The sequence below is a fragment of the Tachypleus tridentatus genome, chromosome 2 (assembly GCF_004210375.1).
Source record: "Tachypleus tridentatus isolate NWPU-2018 chromosome 2, ASM421037v1, whole genome shotgun sequence".
Taxonomy (NCBI): domain Eukaryota; kingdom Metazoa; phylum Arthropoda; class Merostomata; order Xiphosura; family Limulidae; genus Tachypleus; species Tachypleus tridentatus.
In genome coordinates, this window is record NC_134826.1 from 155,867,860 (window position 1) to 155,895,781 (window position 27,922).

General features: G+C 30.4%; 1 protein-coding gene across 1 annotated transcript; it reads right to left on the reverse strand.

The window, feature by feature from the left end:
* Positions 1 to 326: 326 nt before the first annotated feature.
* LOC143245661 (proton-coupled amino acid transporter 1-like) lies at positions 327 to 27,408 on the reverse strand. The gene is made up of 13 exons (XM_076492010.1): positions 27,269 to 27,408; positions 26,055 to 26,188; positions 22,437 to 22,672; positions 20,094 to 20,183; positions 18,123 to 18,156; positions 15,314 to 15,401; positions 14,461 to 14,572; positions 12,807 to 12,891; positions 6,640 to 6,915; positions 5,646 to 5,821; positions 3,792 to 3,979; positions 3,402 to 3,530; positions 327 to 2,859 (listed from the first exon to the last, which is right to left on the reverse strand). The coding sequence occupies exons 2-13, from the start codon at positions 26,169 to 26,171 to the stop codon at positions 2,741 to 2,743; spliced, it is 1,650 nt and encodes a 549-aa protein (XP_076348125.1). The 5' UTR covers positions 26,172 to 26,188; positions 27,269 to 27,408; the 3' UTR covers positions 327 to 2,740.
* Positions 27,409 to 27,922: the final 514 nt, after the last annotated feature.

Here is a 27,922-nt window from a genome sequence, read left to right on the forward strand (position 1 = left end):
ACACACACTTATAAAGCTACTACACAAACAGATATTTTTATGAAATAACACTAACTTACAGCTATCTTAAAGATGACAGTTTGGTTTGAATTTTATACAAAGCTACACAAGGGCTATCTGCACTGGTTGTCCCTAATTTAGCAGTCATCACCACTAACTCCTGGCCTGCTAATGAATGGTGAGATTGATGATTGGATGATAACAATAAATAAAGGGTGAGCACACTGGGTATCACAGTGATTTGAACTTGCAACCCACTGGTTATGAATCTAGTGACCTAATCACCTGGTGATAGTCAGAAAAATGAGACACCATGGTTCTTCTGGAACTTTTAGCAACTTTCTTTAATGTTTACAAAATTACATACATCTAGCGACTACATTTTTCCATTCTTTTAATAAAACATGAACACGTAATATTGTATAAATATTCATCATTACTTTGGTTGCTTAGTATTATTAAACGTTAAAAATATTCTCACATCACAAAAAAACAGATCAGCCATTACAAGAAATAAACAAACTGAAGTCAGCTTTAACTAAATATATATTTCATGGTTTTCTTTCAAACTAAATTAACACCATAAGACAATATTTCTATAATGCTGTTGTTAAAATCTCCTAAGACATCTTCAGTTTACCTACTAAGTACCAGCAGCCCAACTATTATATGTATATACACACACACACACTTTACTGGGTAAATATAGTTCTTAAGATACTTCTCCAATTTTAGCAATAGTTCAGTTTTATCTTACAGTAGTTTTCTGTTATTATGTCATATATATATCTCGAATCCTGATAGAATGTACGAGTATTTCACTATCATAGAATGACACTGATGAACTTTGAAAACTTTACTGTTATGCTTATCTACCAGCTGATTAATATGCAACTGTGCTCCTGCAGTAAAAAGAAAAGTAAAACTGTGGTAAAAACACACGATTTTGGGGTAATGCTGCCACTAGTATTATAATTAACACGTGATACACTACATTTTAGTACCTTCTCAAGTAGTGTAGGAAACAAGAGACAAATATATAAAAAATAAACAAATTGCAAATTTAAACTAAAGTTGGGAAATTAATTATATTACAATAAGCCTAAATGTATAGATAAGGACCTTAATGATCTGAAGTGCAGGAATACAAAAGTGTAACTTCATTTGAATCAAACAAACCCAAAAGTGACAGCCAATAGTAGAATTCATCACTTTGCTGCTTTACAATGAATTATATTCAGATGTCTGCTGTGTTTCCTACAACAAGATATACATCAGTTTGTAAAACTCAACAAGTATTGTAGCCAGGTACAGATGAAAAAGTTAGTTATGTTTGTGTTAAATGAACAACTAAATCCAGTAGTTTAAAAAGGACATTTCATGACTCCATATCACTATTTAAAAAGGTTAATGTGAAACTTCATTGAAAAGTTACTTCAGCACAGCAGCAGTTAAACCATGTGTATTATTATTTATAAAACACATGGATGTATTAAAAACAGTGACAAAGCTACTGTATGGAGATCACAGATGTTATCATTATCCAATCAATGAATGTTTTCCACAAAAGTGAATGACTCACCATAGGTGTCATTACTCAAAGTTAGAAACAAATTAAGGAGTGAAAACATTTAAACTAAGAATAAGCCATCAAAACATTTACACTTCACCAGAAATATGGGACTAAGTCTACTATATATACGTTAAGATCTATTTGGTTTCAATACAATAAATACTTTACATTTCTTTCTATAGTAATGACTAAGAATTAAAAACATTTCTAAAAACAATTCAAACTTACCAAAGAAAATCTGGAACAATGCTACAGTAATATAATTTGTTTTATACATAAAGGTATTTAGTGCCCAACTGCAGAGATTAGCTTTAAAATCTAAAGTAGGATAAACAAGGTTAAACATTTTATAGTTTACACAATTCAAAGCAGAAATAAATCAAAAATAAAGGAATGATACCTTATAGAAAATACCCAATTCTTTAAAACAAACAACCTGTTTTTAGAATAAATGCAATGTATGTACAAATATTCTGCCAACCACAATAAATAACTCCAAATATTTCCAATACTCAAAGTAAACTTTCTATAAACATTTAACTAACATTTATTCAACTTACTAAATATTTTAAATGAAAAAATACAAAATCTTAGTTTTAGATAAGGAATTGAATGTAGGGTTAACAATGAAACAGTAAAATAACAGGGGAAAAAGAATGCAAGAAGCAGACAGGTGAAGAACACAAATAACATTGGTTATATCAGAAGCATCTAGGGAACTTGGGAAACAGAAAAATTATGAAAAAACAGACTTCGAAACAAGGTAAAAACCAAAGAGTTGATCAAATAGTAGGAACACATAAAGTGAAGGATAACAACAAGGTGAAAACCAAAGAGTTGATCAAATAGTAGGAACACAAAGTGAAGGATAACAAGTTCTGTTCGAGTTAGAGCTTTAAAATATAAATAAAAATAATGGTTTTAAAATTCAATTATTGTAAGTTTGAGTTTCTATCAGCTCATACTTTTACAGATCAATGAGGTACACAATACAAACAACATGTACTTCTGTTTATACAAGGCACTTGTTATATTTAAAAGCTTGACATGTGAGCACACAGCTTGGAGAAAAAAAACAAATTTACCAGCTGAATGCTGTGGATGTTCCTCAGGTTTACATCTCTAATAAATTTTGTTTTTACTATTACAGTGTGGTTTCTTCAGATGCTAAGAAAATGCTTCTATAATTGCACTTATACTTGTATAGGTTCCCGTAATAAAGCCAAAAATTCCAAAAGTTGCAATAAATGTGTTTTTGACAAAAAGTTTAATCCATTCACCACGAGCTGTGAAAAAAGGAAAGAAATTTTTACCAAAATATTTTCAGTAACAATATTAAAAACAGAACTATAACTTATAGGACAATTTTTGATAATATGCTTTTGGTATCTGAACTCAATACATGAATCTAAATTAAATGATACAGAATACATTTTTACCAAAATACTCAGTCAAGAGTTTAAAATACATTGCTGGTAATTACATAATCACTGTACAGTGATATGGGAGTATTCAGTTATATTTTAGAAGAAATAAATGTTGCATAAATGAACACTGAAGACAAAAATATAAAAAACAACAACAGAATGAAAACAAGACAGTATTATCAACAATCAGTCCTACACCGCCAAGTAGTTCCAAGGAGCCAGTCCAACACCATCACACAGATCTACTGCATACATTTTACAAACTAAAGATAACTTATTGGGAACATGTAGAGACAATATCCACTTCATTATCAAACATGTTTTCATTTATTTTATTGAACTCTGTTGAGAAATTGTTGCTCTAAAGAAGGTATTTATAAGAATTCATGATGTGTACTTACTCATGTCATCATTCCAGAAAACAATCACCTCCAGAACACATGGGAACACCAAGGCAAGGCAACTGCTCGCCACTGCCCCAACCAAGGATATAAAAAGATCAAGCTTTGGGATAGCAACTGCTAAACAATCTGAAAGCATACCAATTATTAAAAATGTATACAGAGATACACACACAATGATATACCCATGGTAATCATTAGTGGATAATAAGTTGATGTTATGATAGCATCATTATTTTTAGTCTTGTAATAAATATACCTACTTAGAAACTTCTACACTTTTATTTGGTATTCTATACATTACCACCACAAATAAAGTTCAAAGTATGTATTCCTACATTATGAAGTTTTGTATAAAACCAACTTATTAATACAGAACTTTACACTCACAAGTTATCATTACAAGGAATGCTCGAAGTATGTACTCCCACATTCTCTGAGTTTTCTGGGACATCCACTCATCCAGTTTACGTTTCTTTCTGATGAATGGCCAAATAAACTGAAGAGGAACATAAAACTGTATAGCATAAGATAAGAAGACAGCTATGGCAAACATGACTCGAACCAGTTCGTAGGCCCTGGAATAGCCAAATATCACATCTTTTAGAAGAATAGAAAGAACTGAAGAACTGACACTATTTTTATGTTGAAATATCACTAAAAATTTCCAAAGAAATATCTCTCTTAATATTACATATTCCTATGTACTTATATGTAAAAAAAATTTACTGTATTGGTATCTGTTTATACTCAGATACAATGTTAAAACATAAGACATCAGTATCTGAAAAGCCTCGCTGGTCAGTTTCATATTGATATTATGTAGTTAGACTCTCCAGACACAACTACATTTATCAATATAATAAACAATCTATACTTTTATTCAACAACTGCTGAAGTTAGAAAACAAGGAGCTAACTCCCAAAGTCTCATCTAAACCTTTCACGTTGAACCCGTAATTGGCAGAAACTGAGTCACAAATTTCAATTGTACAAAAATACATGTGATAACAGATTTCTTAACATATCGTCTCAAAAACTGGTAAAAGTTTGTTAAAGATCCAAAGTATCTTGTAAACAAAGAATAACAGTATTTTAATGTTTTCACTAAAAACGTTATGGTACAGAAGTAACTTAGATTTGAACTACTAACAAATCAAGTGCAAGGTGATTATTTCTTTTCTGCATCTTATAGTTTTAATATTTCATTTGTTTAATCTGTAGAATCTCTTAAAACAAGATCATTAGTTTGTTTAAGTTAATTGTGTGTATTTTATTTTTCAAACTAGCTATTATCATCAATGTACAATGTAATGTAATTATTAACATTAGGAAATAGAAAAAGAAACGTATCTCTGATTTTTTGTAAATATCTTGTGTCAAATGCATAATTATGTTTTTTCCCCATATAGTTAATTTTTAACGTTTCACCACTTATTATTAATCTAAACATAAGTCAATGGTGCCCTAAAGGCATATTACAGTTCCTTTGGGAGACATTCACAACCCTTTAGAAAATTTTCAAGCAATGCATGATATTGTAAGCCTTGAGAACAGATGTAATGTATAACGTATATTTAAAAAAATGTTTAAACCTTTCAACTGTACATTTTAAAACATAACTAATACATAATTTAGTAAGACCTAAATATATATTATAAACTGTATCTCTAGCTTTAACATATTTATACAAGAAAAATCTAAGTGTTAAAGTCAGGCAACCAACAATATAGTCAGTTACATGTACTCTGATAAAAACTGAACACCAATTTGAAAATAACCATTGTTAGATTCAGTGTAAAATGATATCTTTCTAATGACTATATACTTGTGTATGTAATCTCTATATGTAGGCTGCAAAGTACAAATGAATTTGTTGACAGTGAACAAGGCACCTGTCAGGGTTGAAGAAATTAATTACTAGTTTCAACTGCATTCATTCAGTGGTTTTTTGAAATGTACAAATCAAAAGGCTATAGACACATAAGAGACTACATGTACAATTAAACAGCTACCATCGTATTATTAAAGATTCAGGGAGATAAAGTAGAAGAGTTTCACAGCTCAAGTGACAATATCTGACGTTTTAAGTAGTTTTCATAAGTTTCTTTTGAAATAATGGACTTAAAACTTAGATAACAAAACTTTGAACCATAATATTACAATGTTAATATACTTTATGAATGTAACACAACAACTTGTTAGAAATGGTTGAACTGGAAGAGAGGGGGTGAAGTGTACTCACGGTTCTGCTGGTAAGTTCAGAGTGATACTTCCTCTTACATACTCTCCAAATTTGAGGAAACCAAAGAAACCAACAGCTAAATAAAGGCAGCATACAATAATCATGCCAGTATTGAGAACCCCACTACACCCCCCAAAATCTTGGGGGGTTTGCATCTCATTTTCCAGGGGAAGTATCTGAAATGTATATAGACAAATTGTACAGATATGTAACAAATTAAAAAACTGACAGTGCACTAATTACTAACAATGATAGAATAAACATTTGTATGTCACATCTTCAAATGATTTTCCCAAATATAGGTAATGTTTTAAAGAACTTTATTAACTGTCATGAAATTCACTCACCTCGGGTCAGTCATTTTACTGCTTCCTTACAGACTGTTACATTAATACGGTATTTACAGAATCTCTTATTACTGATATACCAACTAAACAAACAGAATATTTAAATTCAGACTTAATAAATAAGAATGTTTTACACCAACAGAACATTAAACAAATGGTAACTCCTCACAATGTTAACTGTAATAATGTTAAATTGACTACCAATTCTGGTAATAAATAGGAAGTGAATAAAAAGAAAAATATTTAATAATTTGAAATCAACTTTAAACAGAGGTTCTGGTCCAGGAGTTGGAGAAATTTATTTAACAAAAAAGATAAACAAGTGGCAGCACCATTACCCAAAGTTCCACATTATCTTATAATTGTGACTCACGAATGCTTCCTTTCTAAAAGCACTCAGATAATTCCAGAACACTTCAGTAAAATGTTTACATATATTGTTATTTTAAATATCTCAAACTTTTAGTAAACATAAAGGAACACCGCATGATATAAACAATTATTAAATAAGGTAGCACAAAGAAACACTATACAACATAAAGAAACATGAAGTTTATCATAATATGTTAAAGTACTAATAAAACTTGTTACAAAGTCTCAAGCAAAGAACTTTTAGCAAATAACACTTGATGTTTTAATGTACTTACAACTCCTATTCCTTCAAATGCAAATATTGTTGTGCCAAAATATAGAGGGAGCTTTGACAGGGATTGAGTAAATGGTCTTGAGGAGGATGATGGTACATTTTGAAACAAATAGAAAAAGATTATACACAAACCCATAACCTGGAAAACATTTGCAATAGTAGATGCTAATGCTAAATGTCGTAAACTTCGAACCATGACCAGTAGAATGACAAATGGAAGCAAAATGCTCAGGTAACTGTAAATACTCAGGTCTGCCCCTGTGTAATGATGTATCACCTGAAATAAACATGAAACAAGTCAGTATATATTCAATGTACAAGTATGCTCACACTACGTTCCTCGTGTGATATTAATATAATGATGCAAATAAACATTGTTCCTGATGTGATATTAACTCTTGGGTAAGTTTACAGACAAACAAATAGATCCTAGGTTAGATCATTATTACAACACTGTCACATCATTATGATTATAACATCATTCATTTTGTCAGAAATTACTTTATTTCCTGTACTGTTAAGGTCTTTATATCCATGCAGAGTAACAAACACTAGACTCAAAGATACTATTTGAAATAGATTCTTATATTATTGTCCACAGAACATCATACATTTAGCATTAAGATACATCATACAAGAAACATTGTCACAGTATTATGTGTAGTGTAACAACACACATTTAGTGTAAACATATATCGTACATGATACATTGTTACAGTATCAAGATAAATCATGTGACACATTGTTGCAGTATTGTATGTAATGTAACATACATTGTGTTAAGATATGTCGTATCTGAAACACTGCTAAAATGCCCACACACGTTTTAAAGCAAGTTTGTACCTTTTACACTGTTAACCCTTTTCAGATAGGTCATGGGTCAAAGGCCATGTCATCACATTTGTTGGCACAGGTTTGGTATCAAATTGTAGAATATAATTCAAATATTATACATTATTTAATTTCTTAATTTAAAAGTAAATATTTAAAGAACACACCTAAATATAATTTTTTGCGAGTCACTTGATATGTTGAATGTAGCACTGTTTAAAATTAGATGTTTGTGAAATCAAAATATTAAATCTATAGTTTTGTACAAATTAAGAACTCAAATTACTGATATAGACAAGCTAGAATATACAGTAAGAACCTCTTATCTTTTTATTATGCATAGATATGACTTACAAAGTGAATCAGTGGGTCCTTTGACCTCTTTCCATTTTTAAAAATGGTCCCTTGTAGGAACATAAATATGTGAAATGTGAATAACCAAATGAGAGCTTAGAAAGTTCCTCCTAGTGGTTTTCTCAGCCATTTTAACGTGTTAGAATGCCTTAGAATGTTCCCCCTCGTGGTTTCCTCAGCCATTTTAAAGTGTTAGAATGCCTTAGAATGTTCCCCTCATGGTTTTCTCAGCCATTTTAACATGTTAGAATGCCTTAGAATGTTCCCCCTCCTGGTTTTCTCAGCCATTTTAATGTGTTAGAATGCCTTAGAATGTTCCCCCTCCTGATTTTCTCAGCCATTTTAACGTGTTAGAATGCCTTAGAATGTTCCCCCTCGTGGTTTTCTCAGCCATTTTAACGTGTTAGAATGCCTTAGAATGTTCCCCCTAGTGGTTTTCTCAGCCATTTTAACGTGTTAGAATGCCTTAGAATGTTCCCCCTCCTGGTTTTCTCAGCCATTTTAACGTGTTAGAATGCCTTAGAATGTTTCCCCTCCTGGTTTTCTCAGCCATTTTAACATGTTAGAATGCCTTAGAATGTTCCCCCTCGTGGTTTTCTCAGCCATTTTAACGTGTTAGAATGCCTTAGAATGTTCCCCTAGTGGTTCTCTGCGATTTTAATGTGTTAGAATGCCTTAGAATGTTCCCCTAGTGGTTTTCTCAGCCATTTTAATGTGTTAGAATGCCTCCTTTTTCTTTCTAACAAAGATTTTAAGGAAGTAAATTGTGTCTTTAGTTTGCTCAAAAATTCATTTATTTTACTTTTTTGTCAGACCTGATACAACATAGTTATTCAACTTAATAAATTATAGTGAAATTCTCTGGTATCAATAGTTATTTATGACTATTCAACTTTATATAATTAAAACTAATTTTGTTTTCCTTCCACATCATGCATGTGTGAAATTTTAAAAAGCTTAGCAACATACTTGAAACAGCAACCAAGGTCATGGCTGGAAGGGGTACTTGTTTGTTTAATTCATTATTTACTGTTCTAAATCTTAATAAAAATAAGTTTCATAACTTATTTTTAAATACTAATACATATATACAAGTATGTACAATAATTGAAATGTGACTGTACAATACAAAACAATAGTCCACTAAAACAGTCACACAGGAAAACTAAATGTCAGTTTTGCATTATTGTATACTGTAACATAAGTGCATGTGTACTGTGTCATTCTAACTTCTGTGTTGTTAGTCAGGCATGAATGGAAAGTCAATATAATAAAAATTACATATTTATAAAAGTATAATTTTTTGAAATTTAAGCTATTAAGTCTGCACGTTTGTGTTATAATCCAATGTCATTCTAGAACAAAAGAAGCAATTTATAATCAGTGATTACAAAAAAACCCACTTGTAGAGAAAAATATATATTTAAAAACAGCTGATTGGGTTGAGAAAATTTTATGTAGAGGAGCGAACAATGTTTCGACTTTCTTTAGTCATCATCAGGTTCACATGACCAAATAAGGTCGAAACATTGTTTGCTCTTCTACATACAAGTTTTCTCAACCCAATCAGCTGTTTTTACACATATAGAAGCAATTTACACTTCCTGTTTTCTTTTATGGTGGACACAAGATCAGTCAATTCTACTAAACCTATATGGATACTTGCTAGTTGAAATAACACAAAATGTTTTTCTTAAACATCTAAATTATTTGTACATTATAAAGAGTTTGAATGTGAAATTTACCAACTTTCTGATACATAAAACTGGCTTTACAACATGCAAAAAGAAGAATGCTGAACAAATGTTAAGACTTAATGAAAAATTGATACTTTGTCTATAAAACAGTTGTAATGTTTACCAGTAGCATGCCAAATATTGTCAACATGTGCTAACTAATTTAAAGGTTACATCATGAAAACTATAACAAGTACAAAATGATTACAGGGATGGTTCCAGAGAAGAAGCCCACACAAGAATCATGAAAACTATAACAAGTACAAAATGATGACAGGGATGGTTCCAGAGAAGAAGTCCACACACAAGAATCATGAAAACTATAACAAGTACAAAGTGATTACAGGGATGGTTCCAGAGAAGAAGCCCACACACAAGAATCATGAAAACTATAACAAGTACAAAATGATTACAGGAATGGTTCCAGAGAAGAAGCCCACACAAGAATCATGAAAACTATAACAAGTACAAAGTGATTACAGGGATGGTTCCAGAGAAGAAGCCCACACACAAGAATCATGAAAACTATAACAAGTACAAAGTGATTACAGGGATGGTTCCAGAGAAGAAGCCCACACACAAGAATCATGAAAACTATAACAAGTACAAAGTGATTACAGGGATGGTTCCAGAGAAGAAGTCCACACACAAGAATCATGAAAACTATAACAAGTACAAAGTGATTACAGGGATGGTTCCAGAGAAGAAGCCCACACACAAGAATCATGAAAACTATAACAAGTACAAAGTGATTACAGGGATGGTTCCAGAGAAGAAGCCCACACAAGAATCATGAAAACTATAACAAGTACAAAATGATTACAGGGATGGTTCCAGAGAAGAAGCCCACACACAAGAATCATGAAAACTATAACAAGTACAAAATGATTACAGGGATGGTTCCAGAGAAGAAGCCCACACACAAGAATCATGAAAACTATAACAAGTACAAAATGATTACAGGGATGGTTCCAGAGAAGAAGTCCACACACAAGAATCATGAAAACTATAACAAGTACAAAATGATTACAGGGATGGTTCCAGAGAAGAAGCCCACACACAAGAATCATGAAAACTATAACAAGTACAAAGTGATTACAGGGATGGTTCCAGAGATGAAGCCCACACACAAGAATCATGAAAACTATAACAAGTACAAAATGATTACAGGGATGGTTCCAGAGAAGAAGCCCACACACAAGAGAATTGATGCCTACAGAAGATACTGATACAAATTTGTTAAAGTTATAATATAGATCCTGGAGAGTAAAATAATATTAAATTAAAGCAATCCTTGTCACTGTCAAGATGGTTATCAAGTACCTAAACATCTTTATGAACACAGATGTTTTTTGTTTACATATCTGTTGAAGATACATTCGCTGGCTTTTTTCCTACATAAATAGTTCAACAGTTTTCAGTAATTTTATATTTATTGTCTCTTCATATTTAATTTAACCTCTAAGTGATGAGATATCCCTTCTTAAAGTCATGGTTAGTAGAGCTATAATGCTTCTAAAACAAAGTATTTATGAAGGAAACTTATTTGCACTTGATTCTAGAAATATAAGGATCATAAAATACTTTTATTGGATATTGAGAAAAAATAATTACAGTTTAACAGAAGGGCTGGATAAGTAAGTCATTACATTTCAATAATTCCATTATAGAAGTACAGGCTGACTGAAAAATTAGGAAAATTCTTTGAGAAAGATTCAGTTTGTTGTGTCACTGGCTCACCAAACAGAATAAAAACACAATGGAGAGAAATATCGGTTTTCACACTGCAGGCTCTGGCCTGGCTTACTTCTCTTGTGCCATCTTTATCTTGATCACCCCATTCCCTCACCTGTCATTTTTATAATGTCCCACTCCACTTCATCACCTTAAACAAGTAAAACACAGATAAATTCCCAAGCAAAATTAAATAATCTTTCATGTGAGGGGACGAAGAGGAACCACCTTTCTCTCTCTCTCTCTCGCTCTCTAAACTAAATCCCTGCCAAGTTCATTTGCATTTATAGATAGGACTTGCAAATGTCCAACTGTAGATAAATTTATTTATTTAACAGGAAAAAGTTTTACACAATCTTAAAAAATTGAATTAAACCAACTACTGATAAGAAAGTAGCAGTTAGAGTAAAGAATGTATGGACTGTAATAACATAGACAGGGGAGACTAGTAGGAATTTAACTACTAAAATAAAGAACACAGACTGTCAGAATCTATAGACAGGGGAGACTGGTAGGAATTTAACTACTAAAATAAAGAACACAGACTGTTAGAATCTATAGACAGGGGAGACTGGTCGGACTTTAACTACTAAAATAAAGAACACAGACTGTTAGAATCTATAGACAGGGAAGACTGGTAGGAATTTAACTACTAAAATAAAGAACACAGACTGTTAGAATCTATAGACAGGGAAGACTGGTAGGAATTTAACTACTAAAATAAAGAACACAGACTGTTAGAATCTATAGACAGAGGAGACTGAAAGGAATTTAACTACTAAAATAAAGAACACAGACTGTTAGAATCTATAGACAGAGGAGACTGAAAGGAATTTAACTACTGAAATAAAGAACACAGACTGTTAGAATCTATAGACAGGGAAGACTGGTAGGAATTTAACTACTAAAATAAAGAACACAGACTGTTAGAATCTATAGACAGGGGAGACTGCAAGGAATTTAACTACTAAAATAAAGAACACAGACTGTTAGAATCTATAGACAGGGGAGACTGCAAGGAATTTAACTACTAGAATAGAAAGCATGGACTGTAATAATCTATAGATAGGGAAGACTAGTAGGAATTTAACTACTAGAATATAAAACGTGGATTGTAATAATCTATAGGTGGGGAGACTAGTAGGAATTTAACTACTACAATAGAGAACATGGATGTGGTTCATCAGATATCTACCAACATGTAATAAATACAGAACATCGTTGTAAAAATAAACTTTTACAATTACTTGTATAGAACCTAATATTCATAAAGAAAGTAAAAGAAGCCATTTCAATGAAGATATACAAACCTATAATGGATAAAAGACAAAAGATGTTTTCTACTTATGCTACACACAAGGTTATGTTTACTGAGACATCAGCAATTGTGTTTAACTGTTGAGCTGAGTACCTGATGACTGGTGAAATATTTAGTCGATAATTTCTGCTATCCCACTTTTAAGTGATTTAGGTTATAAATTATAAAATAAAATTTAATTAAATGAACACTTACCTGCTTGATGTTTGTTGACACAAAGACAAAATATATACAGCAAAACCCAAACTGAGTGAGCATCAGAAATGTGTTGATTGTTCTTCTGTAGGAAATCATTAAAAACACACATGCTATTAACCTACAGGCACAGAAATACAAATACATCATCATTAAAAACACACATGCTATTAACCTACAGGCACAGAAATACAAATACATCATCATTAAAAACACACATGCTATTAATCTACAGGCACAGAAATACAAATACATCATCATTAAAAACACACATGCTATTAACCTACAGGCACAGAAATACAAATACATCATCATTAAACACACACATGCTATTAACCTACAGGCACAGAAATACAAATACATCATCATTAAAAACACACATGCTATTAATCTACAGGCACAGAAATACAAATACATCATTAAAAACACACATGCTATTAATCTACAGGCACAGAAATACAAATACATCATCATTAAAAACACATGCTATTAACCTACAGGCACAGAAATACAAATACATCATCATTAAAAACACACATGCTATTAATCTACAGGCACAGAAATACAAATACATCATCATTAAAAACACACATGCTATTAATCTACAGGCACAGAAATACAAATACATCATCATTAAAAACACACATGCTATTAATCTACAGGCACAGAAATACAAATACATCATCATTAAAAACACACATGCTATTAATCTACAGACACAGAAATACAAATACATCATCATTAAAAACACACATGCTATTAATCTACAGGCACAGAAATACAAATACATCATCATTAAAAACACACATGCTATTAATCTACAGGCACAGAAATACAAATACATCATCATTAAAAACACACATGCTATTAACCTACAGGCACAGAAATACAAATACATCGCCATTAAAACACACATGCTATTAATCTACAGGCACAGAAATACAAATACATCGTCATTAAAAACACACATGCTATTAATCTACAGGCACAGAAATACAAATACATCATCATTAAAAACACATGCTATTAATCTACAGACACAGAAATACAAATACATCATCATTAAAAACACACATGCTATTAATCTACAGGCACAGAAATACAAATACATCATCATTAAAAACACACATGCTATTAATCTACAGGCACAGAAATACAAATACATCATCATTAAAAACACACATGCTATTAACCTACAGGCACAGAAATACAAATACATCGTCATTAAAAACACACATGCTATTAATCTACAGGCACAGAAATACAAATACATCGTCATTAAAACACACATGCTATTAATCTACAGGCACAGAAATATAAAAAACATTAAAAAATTAAACATCTTTTAATAACTTACTTCTTTTATTTGTACTATGTTTGAAAATATGTTTTTCCAAAATCAGACAGTTTCAAAAGCAAGAAAATAAATGTTGGAGAACCACCACCAATCACACACTTGTTAACAAAATAAATTTTGATCTCTTATTCTTAATTGGAATTCTGTACATGAACCATACTTGGTATCTTTCAACAAATTTACCACGTGAAGGTTTATGAACCTATTAGAAGCAGCACATTTTAAACAGATATTAGTATTAAGGTACATGCAACTCTGTGAAACTATAAGGAAATAAAATAACCAGAGAAGTCTTACCTTGCAAATCTGCCATATTTCTGTAGTGGTGAAGGTCCAAGTTTAAAGGCATATAGAGCAACTCTGGAGTAATCAAGAGATTCACGCCCAAGTCTAAAAGAACGAAACAAACCTAACGTAAACAAAATAACAGAATTTACAGAACTTCACAAGTATCAAAGTAAGAAAAAAACAACTACAAACCTCCTGGTTAGGTGAAAATCAACAAATGTTATGAAAGTAATTATACATTTGATGTGTTTCTCCTTATTATAAAGAGTATTTAAAATAATATATAGTTGGCACAGATTTTATATAGGAAAAAAAAATTCATGGATAACAAAGTTATTCTGTAAACCTGACACAGGCAGCTTAGTTTTCTATTTTAAGTGTAATCACAAAGTTTAGTGGTCATCATATGGACACGTACATTTCTGGATAAAATTTTCTATTTTAAGTGTAATCACAAAGTTTAGTAGTCATTATATGGACACGTACATTTCTGGATAAAATTTTCTATTTTAAGTGTAATCAAAGTTTAGTGGTCATTATATGGACACGCATATTTCTGGATAAAATTTTCTATTTTCTCTTATTCTTAACAGTTATACAAAAGACAATCATTAGTGAAAACTAAAACTTTTAGAACTGTAACAACATTAATGAATAATACAGCATTTGTTCATAGTTAAGCACAAAGCTAGACAGTAAATTATCAGTGGCATGTTTACCACAGGTATCAAAACTCAGTTTTAACATTACAAATATACAAACTTATCACTGAGCCACTGGGAGGCAAGTTATGCCAGGTTGGTGCAAAAAACCTGTAGAATCAAAAACCAATAAGGATGTTTTCAAACAAATCATAACTTACTTTTGACAGAGACGCGACTACATCGCACTAAAAGATGCATGCAATGGATAGCAAGTAAACCTATTAGTGGAATCCCTAAAGCTCCTACCTGTAAAATACCAAGAGTCATCATAAGGAATCTGGTAAAACCTCCAGATTTATATTATAAAACTTTCAGGGGACTAACAATAGATAAATAATAAAATACAAAGGTAGAACCAATCACTTAAATGTTTTCAACTGTTTATCATAAAAGTTAGAAAATTAAGCGTGTGTATGTGTGTTCTTATAGGAAAACCACATCAGGCTTCCTACTGTATCCACCTTGGTTTTAGCATTGTAAATACAAAGATTTACCTCTATACCACCAGGGAAATGGTACATAAAAATGTGTAGATATTATAACAGATCAGATGTTATCAAAATTACAGTCAACTAATTTGTTTTCAAACAGAAAAGTGAAGCCTAATTAACAAGACTAAAATATACGTAGTTCTAGTTAACGAGACTAAAATATACGTAGTTCTAGTTAACGAGACTAAAATATACCTAGTTCCAGTTAACGAGACTAAAATATACCTAGTTCCAGTTAACGAGACTAAAATATACCTAGTTCCAGTTAACAAGACTAAACTATACCTAGTTCTAGTTAACAAGACTAAACTATACCTAGTTCTAGTTAACAAGACTAAACTATACCTAGTTCTAGTTAACAAGACTAAACTATACCTAGTTCTAGTTAACAAGACTAAACTATACCTAGTTCTAGTTAACAAGACTAAACTATACCTAGTTCTAGTTAACAAGACTAAACTATACCTAGTTCTAGTTAACAAGACTAAACTATACCTAGTTCTAGTTAACAAGACTAAACTATACCTAGTTCTAGTTAACAAGACTAAACTATACCTAGTTCTAGTTAACAAGACTAAACTATACCTAGTTCTAGTTAACAAGACTAAACTATACCTAGTTCTAGTTAACAAGACTAAACTATACCTAGTTCTAGTTAACAAGACTAAACTATACCTAGTTCTAGTTAACAAGACTAAACTATACCTAGTTCTAATTAACAAGACTAAACTATACCTAGTTCTAATTAACAAGACAAATATATGTAGTTCTAGTTAACAAGACAAATATACCTAGTTCTAGTTAACAAGACTAAAATATACCTAGTTCTCATTAACAAGACTAAAATATACGTACTTCTAATTAACAAGACTAAAATATACGTAGTTCTAATTAACAAGACTAAAATATACGTAGTTCTAATTAACAAGACTAAAATATACGTACTTCTAATTAACAAGACTAAAATATACGTAGTTCTAATTAACAAGACTAAAATATTCGTAGTTCTAATTAACAAGACTAAAATATACGTACTTCTAATTAACAAGACTAAAATATACGTAGTTCTAGTTAACAAGACAAATATACGTAGTTCTAATTAACAAGACTAAAATATACGTACTTCTAATTAACAAGACTAAAATATACGTACTTCTAATTAACAAGACTAAAATATACGTACTTCTAATTAACAAGACTAAAATATACGTAGTTCTAATTCTTTGAAGTGTATGCCTTAATTTTTGACTAATTTTTATTATACTCTTAATTTATTAACCTTACAATATTGTTTGCTTGAATTGTCACTTAAATTTATATATGTTGTAAACACTAATAACATAAGACACCAACATGTAACCATTATAGGTGTAGCAAATCTTACAGTATTACAATGTGTATGTTCTAACATTAGAAACCAATATGTAATTATGGTTTCTCCTATTCTACCTGCTATGTAAACCACTGCTCCATTCACACCACTTTTGACCCTTCTCAGAATACCACAGCTGTTTTTCTCCATAACACATTACTACGTTCTTTACCCAGTAAAATAGTACTCGGTTCACAGAGTACCACTGAAAGCTTTATATCAGACCATTAACTGTTTTTGGCACCCCAGCTTAAATATGAAATGAATAGAAGCCAAACTAATGTTGAGCTTCATGGATGGTATATGAGAACTTCAGTCATTACACAGTCAAAAGGTTTTTCTAGCTTTATTAATATACAAAAACAAAATATTCAGTTATTACACTTCTATGTATCTTTCATTTTAAAATGTTTCTCCATTATTTCAATAAATAAAAATATAAATTACACTATTTAACCAATAAAAACTAATGGAATTTTCAAAACTATTTGAATTCTTAAGAAATTCTAAATTGCAACATAATACAAGGTGTTACAAAGTCAAGACACCAAAAAGAAAGTTGAATATTGTTTGTATATAACAGATAACAGCAAAATACAAAACAAAATGTCTTGTGACAGTTTAGAGTTATTTAACACTCTTGTGATGGGTCACTTGTCAAAGGTAATGTCATTGCATTTGTTGACTTCCAAAGTTTTATGCAACTTATTTTATGAATTTATGCAAGTAAGTATAAAATTGTAGATTATAATTCAAACATTAATATTATATAAGAACTAATTTCTCAATTGAAAAGTAAATATTAAAACAATCCACCTAAATATATTTTAGTGAATGCAGTACTGTTTAAAATTAGATGTTTGTGATGTCAAAATACTAAGTCTATACGTTTGTACAAATTAGGAACTAAAATTACTAATATTGAGAAGCTAAAATATAAAATAAGAACCTCATATCTTTTTATTTTACACAGATACAGCTTACACACTGAATCAAACATGATGGCCCTTGTTCATCTCTTTCCATTTTTTGGAAATGGTCCCTCACATACACATACTTTAATATATGACATGAGAATACCCAATCAACAGCTCAGAATATTACCCTAGTGACTTCCTTATTTCTTAGCCATTTTAATCTATGAAAAGGAAAACCACAATTTTCGAACCAAAATTTCAAGGTAGGTAGGTTGCGTCTTTAAATTGCTTGAAGTTTCATATTTTGTTAAATCTAAATAAATTTGTTATTAAACTTAATAAATTAGTGTAATTCTATGGTATCAATGTAGTTATTTATGATTTTATGTTTATTCAACTGTATATGTATATAAAACCTGAAAAAACATTTTGTTTCATATACTCCACATGTGAAGTTTTAATAAGCTTAGCAATCTATGTCCAGCAGCAACCGAGTACAAAGGTTATAGCGAGAAGAGAATTATTTGCATTACTTCTTGATTTATTGTTCTATATTTTAAGACAAATAAGTTTAATTATTTCTAAATAGTAATAATATATATAAACCTCAAAAGCTGTAACTGCAGTTGATATAATGCTTATTAATTGGGAACTTCAGATATTTGACTAAGAATATTTACAGATTTTGAACATTTGACTTCAACAAATTCACATCAAATATTAGTACTTTTAAAATAACATTACACAAAATTAGTGGTGTAATTACTTTGCATGTGACAGGGAAAAAAAGAATACAAAGCTAGTGAGTGCCCAGTTAAGTGAATTTGACCTACATGAACTAAAAAATTAATTCACTCATCTTGATCCCTTGTTAAGAAAGGAAGTTACAGAGCTGACAGAAAACTGAGTTTTGCTTGCAAGTTTGTGAAACTTTTGTATACAGATCATTATAACCATTATTGTAAATTGTATTATTGTGTGTGTACACACTATATATAGAAATTGAAATGTGACTATATTATGAAATACTAGTCCACTAAAACACAGCCAAAACTATTGATTTCATAATACTGGATATGTAATGAGTGCATGTGCACCATGTTAACACAAGTTATGTAATGTTAGCTACACATGACCAGAAGGTAATATAATAAAAATATAAACATATATTGTAATGAGACTTAAGCTACTTAAGACTATAATGGCTGTAATCAATTTAATTCTACATTCAAATTCTGAGAACACATTTTCCAACACAGCTGTATAAATTAATAAGACAACACAGATACACAAGATTCTTAGTTTGTATAAATTAATAAGACAACACAGATACACAAGATCCTTAGTTTGTATAAATTAATAAGACAACACAGATACACAAGATCCTTAGTTTGTATAAATTAATAAGACAACACAGATACACAAGATCCTTAGTTTGTATAAGTTAATAAGACAACACAGATACACAAGATCCTTAGTTTGTATAAGTTAATAAGACAACACAGATGCACAAGATCCTTAGTTTGTATAAATTAATAAGACAACACAGATGCACAAGATCCTTAGTTTGTATAAGTTAATAAGACAACACAGATACACAAGATCCTTAGTTTGTATAAGTTAATAAGACAACACAGATACACAAGATCCTTAGTTTGTATAAGTTAATAAGACAACACAGATACACAAGATCCTTAGTTTGTATAAATTAATAAAACAACACAGATACACAAGATCCTTAGTTTGTATAAATTAATAAGACAACACAGATACACAAGATCCTTAGTTTGTATAAATTAATAACACAACACAGATACACAAGATCTTTAGTTTGTTATGGCCGACTATTTCAAAAAGTCTGAAAGAGTGAATCTGAAGGATTCTTCAGAAGTTAACATTTTATTTAAAAACAAAATCAATTCTGAAATTTGTCATAAAACACATTCACAATTGATAGTGATAAATAATGCAAGTAATAATTAACTTAAATAAAACTTAAGTCTTTGGAATATATTGTTTTGAATTTATCTCAAATAATGAATAAAACATTTGACTTTCTTTTTTATATATACTCATTTTGGAACATCCTGTATTTAATACAATAAAAGTAATACTTTAACTACAAACAGTTTTCTGGGACTAACAACAATAGCCTTACAATAAGTCCAGAATTTGAAAACCACTAGGTATTGCCAATATTCCTGGTCCAGTGTTGCCTTTCAGTAAATGCATTAGTGTTTCACAATTTCTAGAAGAGAAAAACAAACATTGTGTTAGAAAATTATAGGTCACACGACATACACATACCAAACAATTACTATATGCAATGTGTAAGAGCTTACCTGTACTGTGTTATTCACATGAAGAGATACAAGTTATCTCCCTAATTGTATGGAAACATACCTAACACACACACACACACACCTGGAATAACAACAGGTAACGTGTTGAAGATTAGCAGCAGAGCCAGAAAGAACTTTTCCAAGGTATAGGTTTCAAATATTCATGAATAATGCAACTAATACAAAATAGAGACAAATGGCTACACAGACAAATAGCTCTCTACACATGTAACTGACTAATAAAAAACTAACAGGTGTCCTCAGAATTATTTCTTAATCTCCCAGATGTTTCCCAAATAAAATATCCACAATATAAAACCCACTTTCACCAAAATGTATGTTGTAATGAGGAAAGTTACAGCACTTTATCCCACAAGAAGCAAAAATGGAGAGAATGGATTTCAGATACAGTTACAACACAACGTTCTTAGGTAAGAATGAAATTTGACTGATGTTTTTACCATATCTGAAAAACACACAATTATTCTTACTATCCTAAACTAATACTTTAGTATTTTCATCTGTTTAAACTGATTTCATTTGACCATATTGTGGTATTTAATAACTGAAATAATGATACACCACGCTACTAGCTTTGTACACAGTGAAAAGTGGACAGTCTGATGCTGCAAGTCCTTCCTTTTGTTATCAGATTTGTACAGAGTAAGAAGTGGACAGTCTGATGCTGCAAGTCCTCCTTTTGTTATCAGTTTTGTACACAGTGAAAAGTGGACAGTCTGATGCTGCAAGTCCTTCCTTTTGTTATCAGTTTTGTACAGAGTGAAAAGTGGACAGTGATGCTGCAAGTCCTTCCTTTTGTTATCAGCTTTGTACACAGTGAAAAGTGAACAGTCTGATGCTGCAAGTCTTTCCTTTTGTTATCAGCTTTGTACACAGTGAAAAGTGGACAGTCTGATGCTGCAAGTCCTTCCTTTTGTTATCAGCTTTGTACACAGTGAAACATTGACAGGGCCTCATCACATATTAGTCCTTTACTTTATCAGAAACAGATATGGACCATATACTTTCAAAACTTTCAGAACGTTGGAAAAATTATTTGAAATTAAACAATAATGTGCTGCATCACTCAAAAAATGTAAAAGTAATCATTTATTTCTTAACTTTCTACAGTTCAAGGTCTCCAACTATATAACAAATTAAGACAAGCATGCAGTATTGTGCTTTTCGACTTTCATTTCTTTCAACTGAAATTAATTATGAAAACAAAAATCAGATTACAGCATCGGTTTTGGATCCGAGTAAATTTAAAACTACATTTAACTTGTTGATATGCTGTATTCTAGGCAACGAATGTGTCAGCATAAAGGGAATTGGTCTAATTTAGAAATTAATGAAATGATAAAAATTTAATAGACTGATAAAGTTCCTTTGAAGACTCCTCTAAAGTAATACACAAATTAACTACACATTAATCAAAATTCAAGAAAGTTTCAGTTTTCATCTAGTTATTTTGTCAGTACAGTTAAATCAAACATTATTAATTTCTTCACACCTTCTGAACCTTTCTTACAGTGAAAGAAAACTAATCAAAATGGGAACAGATCATCTGACAACTGAAATTTCATATTTGTCTTTGAATTTTTAAAATACCTTTGAATGACTCACTGCATGACTTGTCTGCTTAGAAAGATGTAGCTCTAAATCACTTACATTCTCTCAAGCACTTGGTTTTCTTAAAACCTAATAAAAGCATTGCAATTTTACAGAAAGGTTCATATGTAGGTAACATTAAATCACATATCACACTAAAATTTTCAAAATTTAATATTAACTCTATTCTGCTAAAGAGAGTATACTACAAATATCAAAATATTAAATTTTGGGTAGAAATAACTAATACCTACAGTAACTTCCTTAATTACCTTGCTTGTCTCACAAGAATCTTTTACAGTACCACAGATATGTACGATATGCCCTGAATACATAAAACCACAGATATGTACAATATACCCTGAATACATAAAACCACAGATATATACGATATGCCCTGAATACATAAAACCACAGATATATACGATATGCCCTGAATACATAAAACCACAGATATATACGATATGCCCTGAATACATAAAACCCCAGATATGTACAATATGCCCCTAATACATAAACCAAGCAGCAATAAAAGAACATTCCATTACGTGGTTTTATGAGGTCTCTTCTTCTGAGGTAATCCATCAGGCTGCTGAGTTTCTTCTTCATCATCATCATCGTCATCATCAACAAAAAGTGGACGATTATCAAGTTCTCCATCAGACAAAGGATATTCAAGAGAGGCAGCTCGTTTTGATACATATATTTCACTATCAGAGGCAGTATACAGAGATTCATTCTTGTTACCATCACGTCCACTTGTTGATGCCACATTCTTTACTTTCTAATAGGAGTCAAGAAATGTTAGAGATCTGTCCTACTAAAATAACCTCAAAGGATTTAACTTTAATAAACCATTGTATATTTGTTATATCACTTGTTAGAACAAACATAACATTCAACTTAAACAAGTTCAAATAGTTTTGTCTTAAGTTTACTCACTAATTAAGTATATTTTACTACAAGTTACAGTTTCTACACTAAGCAAGGTTTATATTATATTACAAGTTACAATTTCTACAGTAAGCAAGGTTTATATTATATTACAAGTTACAGTTTCTCCAGTAAGCAAGGTTTATATTATATTACAAGTTACAGTTTCTCCAGTAAGCAAGGTTTATATTATATTACAAGTTACAGTTTCTCCAGTAAGCAAGGTTTATATTATATTACAAGTTACAGTTTCTCCAGTAAGCAAGGTTTATATTATATTACAAGTTACAGTTTCTCCAGTAAGCAAGGTTTGTATTATATTACAAGTTACAGTTTCTACAGTAAGCAAGGTTTATATTATATTACAAGTTACAGTTTCTCCAGTAAGCAAGGTTTATATTATATTACAAGTTACAGTTTCTCCAGTAAGCAAGGTTTATATTATATTACAAGTTACAGTTTCTCCAGTAAGCAAGGTTTGTATTATATTACAAGTTACAGTTTCTACAGTAAGCAAGGTTTATATTATATTACAAGTTACAGTGTTATACAGTGAGGTTTATATTATATTACAAGTTACAGTTTCTACAGTAAGTAAAGTTTATATTATATTACAAGTTACAGTGTTATACAGTGAGGTTTATATTATATTACAAGTTACAGTGTTATACAGTGAGGTTTATATTATATTACAAGTTACAGTGTTATACAGTGAGGTTTATATTATATTACAAGTTACAGTGTTATACAGTGAGGTTTATATTATATTACAAGTTACAGTGTTATACAGTGAGGTTTATATTATATTACAAGTTACAGTGTTATACAGTGAGGTTTATATTATATTACAAGTTACAGTTTCTACAGTAAGTAAAGTTTATATTATATTACAAGTTACAGTTTCTACAGTAAGCAAGGTTTATATTATATTACAAGTTACAGTTTCTACAGTAAGTAAGGTTTATATTATATTACAAGTTACAGTGTTATACAGTGAGGTTTATATTATATTACAAGTTACAGTTTCTACAGTAAGCAAGGTTTATATTATATTACAAGTTACAGTTTCTACAGTAAGTAAGGTTTATATTATATTACAAGTTACAGTGTTATACAGTGAGGTTTATATTATATTACATGTTGCAGTTTCTACAGTAAGTAAAGTTTATATTATATTACATGTTGCAGTTTCTACAGTAAGCAAGGTTTATATTATATTACAAGTTACAGTTTCTACAGTAAGCAAGGTTTATATTATATTACAAGTTACAGTTTCTACAGTAAGTAAGGTTTATATTATATTACAAGTTACAGTTTCTACAGTAAGTAAAGTTTATATTATATTACAAGTTACAGTTTCTACAGTAAGTAAAGTTTACATTATATTACATGTTACAGTTTCTACAGTAAGTAAAGTTTATATTATATTACAAGTTACAGTTTCTACAGTAAGCAAGGTTTATATTATATTACATGTTACAGTTTCTACAGTGAGGTTTACATTATATTACAAGTTAGTTTATATAAATACAATAAGTAAGGTTTATATTTAGAACTGTTATGATGTTTTAATGACTGTGATCATTATAAAGTACACAAGTTTTAACAGTAAAGAATAATTTTGTATTTAAATCAATAATCTAACAATGTATTTATATTCTAGAGTTGTTAGTTGGTACTTGTGTATCCACGTATCAATCTAACAATGTATTTATATTCTATAGTTGTTAGTGGTTACTTGTGTATCCACGTATCAATCTAACAATGTATTTATATTCTATAGTTGTTAGTTGGTACTTGTGTATCCACGTATCAATCTAACAATGTATTTATTTTCTATAGTTGTTAGTGGTTACTTGTGTATCCACGTATCAATCTAACAATGTATTTATATTCTATAATTGTTAGTGGTTACTTGTGTATCCACGTATCAATCTAACAATGTATTTATATTCTATAGTTGTTAGTGGTTACTTGTGTATCCACGTATCAATCTAACAATGTATTTATATTCTATAGTTGTTAGTGGTTACTTGTGTATCCACGTATCAATCTAACAATGTATTTATATTCTATAGTTGTTAGTGGTTACTTGTGTATCCAATGTATCAATCTAACAATGTATTTATATTCTATAGTTGTTAGTGGTTACTTGTGTATCCAACGTATCAATCTAACAATGTATTTATATTCTATAGTTGTTAGTGGTTACTTGTGTATCCAACGCATCATTCTAACAATGTATTTATATTCTATAGTTGTTAGTGGTTACTTGTGTATCCAAATTATCAATCTAATAATGTATTTATATTCTATAGTTGTTAATGGTTACTTGTGTATCCGCGTATCAATCTAACAATGTATTTATATTCTATAGTTGTTAATGGTTACTTGTGTATCCACATATCAATCCAACAATGTATTTATATTCTATAGTTGTTAGTGGTTACTTGTGTATCCAATGCATCAATCTAACAATGTATTTATATTCTATAGTTGTTAGTGGTTACTTGTGTATCCATGTATCAATCTAACAATGTATTTATATTCTATAGTTGTTAGTGGTTACTTGTGTATCCACATATCAATCTAACAATGTATTTATATTCTATAGTTGTTAATGGTTACTTGTGTATCCACGTATCAATCTAACAATGTATTTATATTCTATAGTTGTTAGTGGTTACTTGTGTATCCACGTATCAATCTAACAATGTATTTATATTCTATAGTTGTTAGTGGTTACTTGTGTATCCACGTATCAATCCAACAATGTATTTATATATATGCACATTTGCCAAGTTATCTTAATTTTTGGATTACTTGATGCTATTAGTGAAACTTCTATGGTTTTTCTTCTGTTAGTGTTAACTCATGTTTTAGAACTGTGATGTTTTGTTTACAAAAACTGTGTTTACTCCTACATTCATGGACTTGGGAAGGGGTATTTAGTGTTCTTTTAAATTGGTCTTCAAGTTACATCCTATGTTATTGAAGTAAAGGGCTGGACAACTGTTACAGTACTTTGTAAATATTTCCTGGTGAGGTGGGTTTGTTATATGATTTATTAAAATGTGTATAATTTTTATTGCAAAGGTAAAAACAAATCTAGTCATGATAAGGTTATATTTACCTCCCAGCCTTTTTCAAGTTAAAGCAGATTACAATACAATGACTCCACACACATATACATCATAATGACAGATGGATTACAACAGAAGAGTTCCACTTACTGGTGCATGGCCTACATCCTTTTGAGATACATTCCTGGCAACAGACTCATTCAGTTTGTTAATGGCTGTGCTTGCAGCCTCTTCAACAAGCTTGAGGTCAGCTTGTATGTTACTCATTTAGTTTCTTCCACCACCTATAACAACAACCATTTTTTGCACTTCCAGCATAAACTGCATTATACAGTATTTCACACACATACACACAAAGTAATTACCAGTATTTAATTACGAAGTACCAGGTGAACCTTTAATTACTCAGTCAATACTTACAACTATTTCATTACCATTGTTGTGGTTCTCAGCAGGATTTCATGGCTAAGGGTGAAATACTTATTTTCTATTGAAAATTCTGATGAGAGATTTAGCTCTACAAGTATGTCTATCTATTATAATAACCACTGCATATACAGTTATCCTACAAATTTTATCTGAACCTTTCCCAATAATTCGACATCTTTTATCAGATAAAAGAAACAAAAATGTACTCCATATTCGAAGTGAATCTAACCACTGATTAGTTGTCACTGTCTCCGTTTAAAATATACACTGTACGCTAAAACCTTTGAGGTATGGTATATCCGACAGAAACCGACACAAAAAACAAAATGTTTTTATCGAAATTCTGTTGCACGAATCACGTAGTTTGATAGCCGTATTAATAAGCGACCTAGTGAGCATTAATTAATAATATACCACTATACATTTTAATACAAAGTATTAGACTTTTCATTTCAAAATAAAAACCTTTTAACTTCACATAAACAAAAATAACTTACTTATGAAGCTGTGCAAATACTAATTCCCTACTTTTTCTTTTTTTTCCAATAAAGGAACAGCTCGCAGATGCGCCCTTTATGTTTATAATACTTGTGGAAAGATACCAGACACACTACACTTAAAATGATGACGTAATATATTTAATATTTATTCAGATCAGAACGACGAGGAGCTACAAGCGAGCTTATGATTTACAGCCTAAAAAAATTTACGAATAGGTCTTCTAAAGAATACTACGAAAAATTCCGTGGTTTCGTGATAGAATTTTTAGTATAACTTATAAATAATTTATAATTTAAATATTACAGACATAATAAGCTTGTTTATAAATTACTATCACTACAGCTTAATCACCACTAAATCATACAAGTTAACCTAAATTTGCTATTAAAATTGAGTTTAACTGGCATATCTTGCAAAGTATAATTTACACAAACCTTTCAACTACCCGCTAATCAGTATTGCTATCGCCCAACTTTCTCTTTCATGCATGTAAGAAACGTTTAGAAACACTTTGACATGAGTAAATGCAAAAACTTTGTGACAAGTGGAAATTTACCAAACTAAAACGTCAATCACTATCGTACAGAAATACGCGTTAGGTGGCTTCTAAGAAGAGTAATTTTTAAAACGAATAACTTTAATTTATAACAACACAAAAATGTTAATAATTATAGCTAAATTTGTCTCTTTCTTTTTACTTTTGTTTTATCTCACAATAATATTGCTTTATATGAGCATTATTTTTGTATATTTTATTCATATAACATGCCCAGTAAGATTGAAAGTACACCACTTAAATTATTTAATATTGATAAGTAAACATCATGACACTCCCCAAGGGCACTGTTGTATGTCTGTGAATTTATAACGACATAAACTGGGTTTCGATACCCGTCAGAAAAAGGGACATTAAAATGAAAATATGTTATAAATCAGGTTAACCATATTTCATTATTAATATTACGTACTCTGTTAGTTCCAATGAATTATTCTGTTTCAAGGTTCTAGATATTTGAAGATAAAGCATTGTGTGAAAACAAAATAGTGATAAAAAATACTAATATTGATTCTTAAAGGTTAGGCATAAG